At 32.7% G+C, this 13996-nt stretch overlaps 1 protein-coding gene across 6 annotated transcripts in view; it reads right to left on the bottom strand.

The window, feature by feature from the left end:
• Positions 1-13996, bottom strand: part of LOC128999952 (ral guanine nucleotide dissociation stimulator-like 1) — a 113201-nt gene that overhangs the window by 18323 nt on the left and 80882 nt on the right. For 5 of the 6 annotated variants that reach the window (XM_054426747.1, XM_054426742.1, XM_054426743.1 and 2 more), the window contains one exon: positions 13374-13478. In XM_054426747.1, coding sequence (XP_054282722.1) covers positions 13374-13478 — 105 coding nt within the window. The remainder of the gene's footprint in view (positions 1-13373; positions 13479-13996) is intronic. The other variant, XM_054426748.1, reaches the window with a different exon arrangement.

Genomic DNA, 13996 nt, shown 5'->3' with positions numbered 1-13996 from the left:
CAAACCTTCCTTTTAACGATCTCCCCCCTCTTGGTCAAACAATCAAGAAAGAAATGTTGTCATTACTTACTATTTATTAATTTTACCATCCAACCACCATTTGAAAATTTGGTAAGCAACATTGGATCATTGAAAGTGAACTCAAGGAAATTAACTTTTTAATGACCATTCCCAGGTGCGCTGGATCATAAGCTTTGAAATGACACCTCAATCATGAAAATCGATTAAGTATGACAGCTGAAAAAGGGGTGTAACAGAGAAACCCCCTTATTGTCTTAATTCTATAGAGTTGCAAATTGAAAAAAAATCCAAATATTCTAGTGGTTATATGCAATGGTTACAAGAGTTCCATACAAAGCAAACATATTATTTTGCAATATTTTGCTGCCCAGAGAAATGTTTTGCAGAAAATTGTAGCAATAAATCACAAACAGCTGGCCTTTTGTTATTGACAGATATATTATGTGCACACCCAAAGTCCCCCACAGCAAAATACCACTGTGGATCCACTATTGTTTGTTACAAAAACCTAAAAATATATTATTATATCTGGATTATTTTTAAATGCATTTTATTTTTGTGAAATTCAAAAAACATTTTACTAACTCTAACATTGTGTGAAAATGGTTTGATACATTTTCTATGAGTTGTTGTGTTTGGTACAAAACACATTATGATATGATTTTAGTTTGTTTTTAGGGGGGGGGGGGGGGTTTGCGGCCTTATTTTAACTTACATTTTGCCCCTCCACATAGACCTCAGGCCTGTGCATTCAGCAAAGTTAGTGGTGAACTGTACTGATAAAATGTAATGGCAGTACCAGGATCGGAACCCAAACCCACGATATTCCTGCCATTGACTGACTGGGCCACCAGCTCGTCAATTTAATATCGAAAAAGTCTTGAATCACTTCTTAGAATACTTAAGAATTTTAATAGTATTTTGGTTAAGAAAATTAATTCAATTTGATTGGAAACAGATCAAAATATTGAATTTTGAGTGAAATACAAGGATCCTTAATTTTAAATACATCCAACGTTGAAAGCGAAATTGAACCAATTAAGAGTTAATTTATTGAGATTCTATTCACAGATAGAATATAGAAGTTGAATTACAATAGTCAAGGATTGAGGTGAAATAAGATATTCATCGACAATTAATTGAAACTCATTGGAAAAAAAATTTTATCATGCTATTTTTCATAAGCAGTTATGATATATTGGGATGAAAAAAGTTGGGACTAAAAAAATAAATGTATCGCATATAGGTATATAGGCTTACGCTAAGGGCCTTCTATATTTTTTTGCAAAACAGTTCAGTTAGTGTTTATATGGTAAAATATTAGAAGATTTAAAATAAATTCAGATTGCTTGAACAGGTGAACATAACTTTGTCATTAGGTAAAAGCAAAAGCTTCTAAAACCCCTCCAGTATGCATGTCCAATTAGTATGCAAGGTCAATCAATGTACTTCACCTGGGAACTGGAGCAAAATTATAGGAACTTAATAAAGTTTTTGGTATCAAATACAAACCGCTAAATTTTAAAAAGCATCTTTATGTTTACTTAGTTCTAAAAAACAAGATTTAGCTACTTTAATCCATCTATAATATACATTTTTGGCACATGTGTTTTGCAACAATAACTTACCTACTATTGGCAATGCTAAGTATTCCTTTAAATATAAACCGACAATGACCAATAAAAAGAATAACAAGATTTATTTTTCACATAATGTGAAAATCCTGCTATGCAACTTTTTATTTGTTATAACTAAATCATCAAACAATTAACAAAATTCCAGCAAAAATCACGAAAAGATACTTTCATCAAATAAAAAATAAAAAAATGCACTTGTAAAATGGTCTTTTTAGCTAATGTTAGTTCCTTGTTTTTGAATATAGGCGTACATAGGTAAAATTATAGGTATGTTTCTATAATTTTTATAAAAATATTTTGTTACAGTTTATCCAACAGTTTTAGTAAACTTTTTGTTTGCATTAAATAGTATAAAGTCTAAAATAAATTGAATTCGCTTTGGCTGTCTCAAGGGAGGATTTTTATACAAAACCGAGAAAGGAAATGTGAAAATCAGATGAATTTAATTTTGCGCCGTTGATAAATATAAATTAGAATACTTAACAGCATTATTTTGTTCTGTAATAACACTTTAAAACTTGAACAGAACGTAAAAAACATAAATCAATGGCATTGTAATTTTTTGTCTAGTTGACAGTCGTAGTTTTTTATTTTTTTTTTACATGGCCTATATGTATTTATTCTGAGGTTTATATGCACAGCAGTAACAGAATAAAAACATAATGAATATTTCCACACTACAACTACAATATTCGTTAAGTACCTCAAGTGGTTTTACTAAATAACTAGTGGTGAATGTATGTGTGGGTATGTGAAAGACAAAGTGGTAAGTTGAGCAATGAACAATGACAAGAGAGATGTTCATGACATGAACACTGCCTCACTCTTGACCTTTGTCATTGTAACTGTTCTTGATTATTAATGAACTTCACACACACACACATCTCTGTGATATACTGAACGGAGAGGATTGTACCACCATATACGAGTATTACAATGATGTTAAAGTATTAAATGAATTAGCTGAGAATTAAATAGAATGTTTTATGCTTGTCCACAATTTTTAACAAGTGATAGATAATTTATGAGACTGGTTATACCATATAGTTATTGATTTGGGTATATTAGATTTTTGGGATGTCATGCGAAGATGTGTTAAGGTGGTGAAGATAAGTGTTTCAAGAATGAGAGGTCAAAAACATCGTTACTGACTAAAATTAGTTGGTTCATTAGCCACAATCGTTTACTAAATGCCCAATCAGAAGAGACAATTTGGTCAAATTTTTAACCCATTTAAAAGAGTTGAACTTTTCTAGGATTGAACTGGTAACCTTTAGATTGCTAGACGAGTCCCATTTAGCCAACCACTTGTGCTTGAATACAGTATATAAATAAGGTGATTTGATTCATCATACAATTTATTGTTTGCTGAAAAAGGTTAAATAACTAGTCAATAATAGAAATAAAGTCCTTATAAATACTCATCATACGCAAAATAATTATGCATCAGGCCGAGCTGTCAATTATTCCCAGTACATTTGTTACTGACAGTAATTAGATTTTTTATTTTCATAAAATACTCCAAGTTAAGGAAATGCCGAAAATTTTCACAAGATAATTTTCTTGAGGGAATTTCACACTAACATAAATTCCTCGACATTATTAAAAAACTTATAAACCTAGAGTAACACCTTCAAAATATTTATAAATGAAACTGAAAAAGACAATAAGCTATCAGGAATATTGGACATAGTAGCCTACCCTTATACGAGTTAAGAGTCTTCCTTAGTGGAAGCCATGTTGAATTTCTTCCCCATAAGAACAATGTTAAACATTACATCATTTGTGGACACGTAACGGCGTTATTTGTTAAGATATAGCTTTGAAATTTATAATTTGTATTTTTAACATAATAGACTCGTGACTGAGGTTTTTGAATTTCGAAAATCCATTTTCATTTCCTTTCAATAATTAGCTTAATTTTAAGCTAATTAATAATCAATTATTCATTATAAAAATTAAAAATTGTGAAATAAAAAACGTCAATCTCTAGAGGACCGCAATTCCTTAAATTTAACTCCTTATCCATAATTATATGACAATTTGCTGATGAGATATTTGGACCCAAAGTTAACATTGTTCTTATGGGGAAGAAATCCAACATGGCTTCCACTAAGGAAGACTCTTAAGTTGAAGTTATTATAAGTTCAGCTCAGGTGGGAGTTCAAAACCAGATACGAGTTTGGGCAAAGTTGCAGCTGATAATAACCCAACTGGCCTTCGAACAAAGAACGGAAACATTCAACAAACTTGGCTATAAGGGCTGCAAAGGCTATTGTATTTTTGGATATTTTGTGTCGACTGATTATTATAACATGTAAACTTATGTTGTAATTTCTATTATGGACGCGAACAAAGTACTGTGCAATGAATAAATTATCAATGCATTCACATTCGAAATAACATACGTAAGATGTTAAAGATGGTAAAATGGGTTTTCAACTTCATTATCTCTCTAATTTTTTATCAGAAAATCTATATAAATAAAATTAGAGTTTTGTCTGTACATTGCTCAGAATCATAAATTTTTAGGTTATTTTTATGTTTTATACATTAAAGAAGCCGAAACAAGTCTCATCTCAATTTCTGTCTGTCTTCCGTCTGTCACGGCCCAAGATCCATTTTAACCTTCTCCTGAAAAACGAGAGTACCTATCAAGATCCGAATCATTTTAATGTATTCACTGGATTGGCGAGTGTCTTTAGCTATTAAAATATGGCCTCACTACTTTGTAAATAAACTTACGGACGTTTAAAACCCCAATTTTGTGCGATTTTTGTCAAGTTTTCTCCCAATGTTTATCACATAATCATCTATGAAATAGCAAACAGCTGTTCGGATCAAGATTATTTTTCTCTAGCTGTCACTGATATGTTTACATTGAATGATGTTTACAAATACCGCAATAATTTCCGATCACGTTTCAAAAGCAAATCCAAACCAAGTTGGATTAAAACCGTTTTTCCTGTTGTTTTTCTTTACATAACGGATTTAATTAACAGCAAGTGCACTTTATATAGGAAGGTTTCAACTAAACACTATAAGATCCCCGTGCGTAGAACGGGCACACAGCTAGTCACATTCTATAATTATTGTTAAGCTAGCTAACTTGTGAAAAGTACCATATAAATATAGCCTATTTGTGAATAGAGTCGTCCAACAGTAACTTATTGATGAAGTAGCTTTGGAAAACCTCTTTAAAATACAGTAACAACTTGTATCATGTGTTATAAAAAACATAAATCCCACGAAAAAAAATCCTTCTCTATATAATGAGCAGAAGGAACAAACACAATTTTATAATTGGAAGAAAAAGTTGTACAAAAATGTAAATAATTAATTTGCAAATAATTGCAATTAGTAACTCCAGCATGTGTTCCAATAACCAAGAGGTCAGAGCAGGATTATAATCAACCCTGAGAGCCAGACTGAGGATTACAGTCTGCAGCTTGGCTCAATATGGCTGAGGTTATAATGAACTTCAATAACTCATTAATTTGTAAATTATTAATGTTTAACAGTAGTACTAACTTGTATTTTCTTAGAACACTTTTTTGTATTCTTCGTTTGTAAATTGTCATATACAACGTATATAAATTACTACTTTATTTGCTAATGTTAAATCGGCTTTTAGTTTAACGGGTAACACAAATTACTGAAACAAACAGATTGAATTTCTTAATGATTATTATGAATTTATGTGGTGATTTAAGTGGAGTTTTACTGTGAGATTTCATTTATTCATTCCCTTCTTAACTCGTAATTATCTCTATTTCAAAAGTAAAATCATAAAAATCTGTTAATTGGTCGATTCAGAATCTATTGGCAAAAACCGTCTTCACGTTTTAATATATAGTATTAACTATCTTCAGATATTAATCAAATGTAAAAAATAGCTTGGAAATATACCATTGAAAAATTTTTTACACAATTATATACCGAGTTAGGGGTCTGAGTTAACACTAGTAACATTTGTAAACCCAATGTTCTAGTATAGTTCACTAGTTCCGTTAAAAGCATTTTCCCGGGTTAAACAATCATCAAGCACAGAGTTCAATCCTTTGTGTTGAGCTATCCTTGTTAATTATTGTAATTGAAGTTTCAGTTATGTTACTCATGACATCTGATAGGTGTCCTAGATCATTCATTTGGTCTCAACGAGATAAACATTATTATCAACCTGCTAATTATACGTTCTAACCTTAATGGGTTTCTTTGTAGGATAAAGTGAGAAGGTATGTGAATTTTCTCGACCAGTTTAATGAAATTTTGTCTATCAAGAATTGTTCAAAATACCAGTTTAACTTGCCAGTGAGTAAACACGCCAAGCCAATCCAATCACAGAAAGGTTCAAATAAGTAGAGGCATGTCAGTTACGTGTCACGAACAGGTAACAGAAATAATATAAAGCAATAACAAATACATATGTGGGTTTATCACGTGCATAGCCTGGTGGGTTTGGTGTATTAAAATTACAAAATGTCAATTAGATAATGTGACTGAATTTGATTGTTTTTACTAGGGTGGAAAGCTCTTAAACCGATTTCTCAACATAATCATGTGAATATGATCACATCCAAAATATAAAAAATAACTCATATAAATTTAAAGTATCTAATTGTAAATGAACATTTTCAAGAATTTGATAAGAGAATCGTCTTGTGTTAAAAGGATGAAAAATCTTTCAGAAGAAGTATCAAAGAAAACAGAATGCTTTAGGCTCTTGGCAAATATGATGTTGTTCTTTGTTTACAAAAAGAAGTCTCCTTCAAAGGATCCTTGTTTTTGATTATGTTTATTTTGTGCGACATAAAACACCGGGAACAAATATATATTTATTTCTAAGTTAGGACTCTTAACTCACTTATAATAGGTTTAATATATTGATTAAATTAGTTGATACTTTAAATTAAAACGTGGGGTAAATAAGAGCTCCCCATATTACAATATTACCCCCATATTATTATATTAAATTTAAAAATCAACATCACTTAATTTTTCTAGACAATGTTTGACTGAAAACGAAGCTAGCAAATAATTTGTACTTTTTGTATTGGAGAAAGTTACTCTACGACGTAAATATAAACAGATTCTCTAGTAACGCAAACATTAACATATTAAGAACACATAAAACGTCATTGAAAGGATTTCTTTCTAGTCAGCCATGCATAACATTTATCTCATATTAGTTTATTGTGTTATTAAGACGTACCAGTATTTAAAAATATCACCACCACAGCAAACCTGCAGACTAAGCGAATTTCCATTTTTCGATTGGATTTTCATTTAAATATCTCCTTAAAAATAAAATATTTATTCCCTATTTATATCAAATTAGTTTAAAGAGCACTTAGGTTTGCTGCTACAGGGAAGATAAAAGTGTTTATAGTTCATACATAGTATATTATTCATTGTGACCCTTGGTTGAAATATATTATTGATCAAATAAATTTATTACCTTATCCAACTATAGTTGTTGGTATGACTAGTTTCGTTACTTAGAACTTCATCAGTTTGTATGCAACTACATCATCAATGTATTAATTGAGCGGAGCGAGCGAAGCGAGCGAAGCTCTTTGAGATCGGACCTTATGCAAACTATGTAATCAATTAACTCAATAACGGCTGAACATATTGAATCCAAACTTACCAGGGGTATTTCGACAAATATTTTTGATGTTTCGAAACAAATAAATTTCAATTTGATGATACCTGTACAATTTAATACTGACATAAAATTTGCAATGTTTAACATGAGTCTTATGAGTTGCCATGATGGTTACGAGATAACAACGTAGATGTAAACAAAGAATCGTAGCGTATGCGACTCGACATTCTGTACCCACGGGCACCTCAGCTTGCACATAAACATATGGCCTATTTACATAAGACAGTACAAAAGAAAAGGTGTTCGATGAATACCATTAAGCGTTGATTAACAATACACCGATTCGCATAATTTCTGGCGGCCTTACTGAATTATTCCAAGCAGATTATTTCTTTTAATTGTTGTTATTGCTATTAGTTTTATGGTAAATATTAGTCCGGAGTGTGGTAACTGTTTATGACGATTAGATTAAGGTATCTGTTATCCTAAAATGCTATGGGAAGGGAGGGAAGCAGGTCCGCGACGTAGGAAATGGTGAAGGAAGTAGTAAAGGTGAGTAGTCCGGAGTGTGGGAACTGTTTATGACGATTAGATTAAGGTATCTACAATCTTAAAATGCTATGGGAAGGGAGGGAAACAGGTCCGTGACGTAGGAAGTCGTGAAGGAAGCAGTAAAGGTGAGCGGTCCGGAGTGTGGGAACTGTTTATGACGATTAGATTAAGGTATCTACAATCTTAAAATGCTATGGGAAGGGAGGGAAGCAGGTCCGCGACGTAGGAAATGGTGAAGGAAGTAGTAAAGGTGAGTAGTCTGGAGTGTGGGAACTGTTTATGACGATTACATTAAGGTATCTACAACCCTAAAATGCTATGGGAAGGGAGGGTAACATGGTCCGCGGCGTAGGAAGTGGTGAAGGAAGTAGTGAAGGAAGTAGTAATGGCGAGTAGTCCGGAGTGTGGGAACTGTTAATGACGATTAGATTAAGGTATCTGTTATCCTAAAATGCTATGGGAAGGGAGGGAAACAGGTCCGTGACGTAGGAAGTCGTGATGGAAGCAGTAAAGGTGAGCGGTCCGGAGTGTGGGAACTGTTAACGACGATTAGATTAAGGTATCTACAATCTTAAAATGCTATGGGAAGGGAGGAAACAGGTCCGAAACGTAGGAAGTGGTAAAGGAAGTAGTCAAGGGGAGCAGTCCGGAGTGTAGGAACTGTTTATAAGGATTAGATTAAGGTATCTGCAATCTTAAAATGCAATGTGAAGGGAGGGAAACAGGTCCGCGACGTAGGAAGAGGTGAAGGAAGTAGTAAAGGCGAGCACTGTGGAGTCTGGGAACTGGAAACCAATTGTAACAGTTCGATTTCTGTATCTGAAATTGAAGTACTGAAATGCTATAAGATGGGATGGAAAGATGTCCAAGACATAGGAAATGGCCAAAGAATTAGTAAATGCTAGCAGTGCGGAGTGTGGGAAATGTTTTTGGCAGTTAGATTAATGTATTTAAAATACTAAAATGCAATGGAAAGAGATGATAACATGTCCACGACGTAGGAAGTAGTAAAGTTTAGCATCGCAGAGTGTGGGAACCGTTTGTGGCAGTTAGATTAATGTATCTGTAAAACTTAAATGCTATGAGAAGGGAAGAAAACAATGACGTAGGAAATGGTGAAGGAAGTAGTAAAGGCTGGCATCGCAGAGTGGGGGAATTATTTTCCCCGCGCAAAGCTCGGTCTCCAGGTACTTAGTTTATAAACAGTAAAAGAGAGTATTCAAATTGAAAACTATAGAAACTGTATTTCCGAAGCAGGAATTCAGTATTTTCAAATATTATTAACGGTAGCCTATCCTAAGTAAATAGGTGATTTGCTGGGCTTGCACACTAAAGTCCAGTTGCGACTACAATAAATAAATAATTACCTAGGATTTTATAGAAGTCCACTTTATTTAAGGCGTGTAAATAATTGGTTAGGCTTGTGCAGTTACGATTACGATGCGTAGGCCTAATGCCTAGACTGCTAGGCCTATATAGAAGTTCAGTTATAGCTATTTATTATAATTAAATATTTAACCAAAGATTACATATGCTACGCAAAATTTGCGTAGCATATGTAATCTTTGATTTAACTAAACTTGTTAACTTGTGTTGTCCAATTTATAACTTATAAGTGTGGAAATAATTTTTCTGTGCAGATATACAGACACAGTTACAATTACACATGCTAATGTTGTAAATATATGTTCAGTAATTTATGTCTGTTTGTTTAAATGTATATATATTTTTTATTTGAAAGTCTGACGCCATCAATCCCTTTTGGGTAAAAGATGAAGATAATAAGGTAATCATTACAAAAAGTAGAGCCTAGACTCCTTGGCCTGTACGGGAGTCCAGTTATAAAATAAGCGTGATATAATATTCCTATTTTTCCCGTAATACAATAAGATGAATTATTACAGCTAACAGAACAGGATGTTGGCATTTTTATGTCAGGTTGAAAATTTAGTACAACCCAATAAATAGGCTTTACATCAACACAGTGCAGGTTCTCAAATTAAATTGCCATATCCTAATATAAAAACGTCTTTTATATTTGATTTTAATAATTTTGTTACAGTAGTTAATATGCATATACAGTATTTTACTTAATCATGCTGTAATTTAGCATGAGGAATAAATATATTCTTGTTTAATTCATCAATTCTCTATCCAGTGCCGTCTTTAAAATCTAATCTATTTATTGAGTACAGTAGGCCTATTTTGGCAACGGGGCGGAGCTAGCGCAAACTTCACCAATTCAATGCCACCAGCGTCGCGGCAACCACCATCTTTTTCAGAGTACTGTATCATCAGCTCGTGAAATTAGCCACGCCTTATTTCCTGTGGTGACCATTGACTATGGTAATGGTATTGCCATATATAGTCACCTTCTTATGTCATTCTGTTCGCTGAGCAAAGTTTACTAATTGGCTAAATGTTTTAGTTGGAGAAAATGAGAAGGAAGCCTATAGGCCTATTACATAAATGGGAGCTAAACAAACATTAGGATATTGACAAAATAATACTTATCTTTATGCTATTACAAACACACAGTTTTACTATTACTCATATATACAAGTAAAAATCAATGACCTAATAGAAACAGCTGACTGGATTCATATTTTCTTCAACTTTTCCAACCAACCACGAGAATTCAATTGGATTGTTGCTATGGTGACGTCATCATGTATTCAATTTGAATCATGAATCAAATTAAAGTTATTTGTTTATAATATCAAAGCTTGCTTACTTCGCTCAATTGGCGGACCTAAGGCCGCATGCCTAGTACATTGTGGTGTGAAAAATATTTAACATTCAAAAGTAGCAAACCAAAATCCAATTATTAGTAATGCAATAATGCAATATCCTCAATGTCGTCATCAGTACATCACTCATATCTTGTCACAATCATTGAACCACATAACTGTGGTAGTTTAACACAGCGTGCAACTGAACAAGCAATAATAAATTCTACCTGTAAATAGATTAACTCGGACTGTGCATGGCAAGTAATTGGCTTATGACCGTCAGGGGCTCATTTTAATTAATTAGCGAATTCCAACATAATTCGATTGCCAACGGCTATTCGTTAGTTTCAGCGTAAAATGCATTTATTACAAAATATCTAGTATATTCGTTACACATATTGACGATTGATTAGTTGTTAAATACGATTGATTATGGACACTAGGACACTCAATCAATATGTTTGTAACAAAAAAAACAAAAATAAAAATAAACCCTAGTAAATTTTCAGTTACAAATGTTATCAGATATATGGTGAATTACGTTTACTATGCCATTTTTAATTTGTGTAAGAATTAAAAAAATAAATTATTGAAATAGCATGTAATTTTCAAGACAATATGTTGCGTTGGATGAAATTATATTAATTACAGTCCCAGACAAAGACAGTTTATTACTTTTAGTCTTAATCAGCAGAAAAGCCGGGACATCCCTTTGATGTATTCAGCGCTTTCCCAAGCAGTATTTCATGCCACACACTATTTCAAATCGCTTTGCCAAGCTTCCAGTTTGCAAACATTATTCCTCTCGCCCGGGAGTCGGTGTTTATAATACACCGCACTTATTGAGTATAACCAAGGTATAACCTACATTTCAGACATATTTAGCCTTCAAACAAGTTTATGTCAGCAGACAAAGTTAGCATACAAATTTGGCTGGAGAAAGAAAATGTATAAGAAAATATCTTTCTTTGAATATATTCTTCGAAGGATAATTTTACAATGGGAAACCAAAGAAAGTCATTATCCTTTTATTAAATTAGAACAAATTTGGCTTGGTTATTACTAAACAAATTACTTGGTTTTAGTACTTTGGTATTACAATTGACTTTGGGGTTACTGCCCAAAATCTGACAATAATGATTTTCAATACATAACGTGTGATTGGCTCAGTTGTAGCCTAGATTTAAACACGCTAAGAGAAAGGAACATTTAATTTTTTTAATTGTTAGGACCACTAATGTTACAATATTATTTATTTAACAATACTTTTAAAATTATATAATACACCTCTGTAAGCCTAGTTATATTAAGTACTAGCAGTCATACCCGTCCTTCGTACGGGGTTGGCATATAAGTATAAAATGATTATTCCAGTTATATTCAAGCTTTGCGTTTGCAATGGGGGAGGACACAGTTTGATACATTTGTTTCTTTAAATTTACAGTATACTATAAGTATGGCACATCTACAATAGTCATAATGTTCTACCACTTCACCTAAACAATAGATAAAAACAAATTATAAAAAAATTTGCTAAATATCACAAATTATTCATGAAATAAAAAATAAATATAACTGTAAACAATCCTACTTTGACAGTTCTCATTGCTTATCACAGTTTTTTGCTGCTGCTTAGTTCAAATTAGCTGTTTTCATAAATGCAAAAAAAATAATAGTGCTGCAACCTGTTGGTAAATCTTATAACTTTTTAATGCTTTTGTTTATCATAGAACCAACTTTTTCAGTTGAAACAGCTGACTAAATACTTTAATTCCCTTTAAATATGAATACTCATAAGGTTAACATGGGGAACTACAGAGCCACTGGGGCGGAGCCCGAAAGGATTTTTGAGATAAGAATATGCCTATATGTTAATCGGGAATGTGAGCTATCATCATGCCAAATTTCAGCCCAATCCGTCCATTAGTTAATGCGTGATTGAACTTCAAACAAACAAACACACAAACTTTCACATTTATAATATTAGTAAGATTATCACAATTTAAACCCGTTTTTTATATAGCTTCCAACTGTAAGAAGGCAGGACTAAAACTGTGTGCTATGTGGCATGAAATTGACCACCCAGCTTAAAGGCAGCCTGAGGCCAGGGTTTAATGCAAACGACTTTGGAACTTTGAAACTTTTAGAAAATTGATTACGGTTTTGCCAGTTGATTGCGTAGCTTCTCAATAATTTAACAGCTTTTGCGTTCATTAAATATTAAAAAGTAATTTTAATATTTAAAAGTGTTAATGTACACACTATTGGGAGTCTTAATAGTAAAAAAATCTAAATAGTATCAAGATTTTATTTCTTATCATTCAATAACAGCGACAAAAATGTTTAGTACCAGGTATTATTAGAAATTGTTAAACAACTTTATACATCGTCGTTTTGAAAATTGGAACATTTCACATTGAGTAAATGTAATGATCAAATTATTATTAGTGATTCTTGTGGTACTAGTGGTACTTATTTGTGGTACTAGTGGTATAATGGTTTCAGAAATGTACACATGGTTCCCTAACTACTGTAATTTAAAAAAATCTGAACTGTTAGCTTGGTTTAAGTACAAACATTTTAAAACATGTTAAATCGGACGGACAGAAGAGAACCAAAACATCACCTGATGACACTTACTAATTTTAACTTACAAAAAAAATAACTAAACAACTTTAGCCGTTACACTGTAGCCAGCCGTTTTGCTTGAGCACTTAAAAATTCCCTTGATTAGTTACAACTAATACGATAAAAAAAATAAAGCCAAACTTGTTACAGAGGAACTGAACTAGAAAAGAATGTAAATCCAAACTGTATACTCACAGATGACACAGACTTGGTGGGCCGATGGTAGCGGACTTTCTTGAGGTAGACAGTGTAAACGGCACCATCCACTCTTTCTTCCTCCCACAATCTCCAGGTAGGCTGCTGTAAACACAAACCAAACGTTAACATTGTATAAACTATTTATCAACTTGTCTATTTAAAGTATTAACAAATGAATAACACCTCTTGCTGGCTATAATCAAACGCTAATTACTAATAGTTTTCTGGAGCGTCTACCAGTGTACAAAATCTCAAAAACATAGTGTCATTACGATTTTAAAACTGATTTTGGTGCATCAGTTGAATATCACGACATAATATAACCAAGGCAGCGATGTCTTGTGTTTATGTACCGGTTCTCCGTAAAAATGTATCAATACAGTTAACTTTTGAACTTTACCGGCTCACATTGTGAGTTTTGTTTGATAATTGAAATACATAAGTGTTTGAGGAGAGCCTCTGCAGTAAAAAAATAAAAGGAAACATTGCCTGGACTTGTATGATTAATGTGTACCAAGTCAATTAAATAGTGTACAGTATAAGTTGCGGCCCTGAAACTAGATTTTCAACCAGATTTTGGAAATTTTCCATCATAACAAGTATTTTATTATTACTGTTTC

The sequence above is a fragment of the Macrosteles quadrilineatus genome, unplaced genomic scaffold, assembly GCF_028750875.1.
Source record: "Macrosteles quadrilineatus isolate MER2022 unplaced genomic scaffold, UCM_ALF_1.0 Scaffold_8__2_contigs__length_117827958, whole genome shotgun sequence".
NCBI lineage: Eukaryota > Metazoa > Arthropoda > Insecta > Hemiptera > Cicadellidae > Macrosteles > Macrosteles quadrilineatus.
This window is presented reverse-complemented; position numbering and strand designations above follow the sequence as displayed.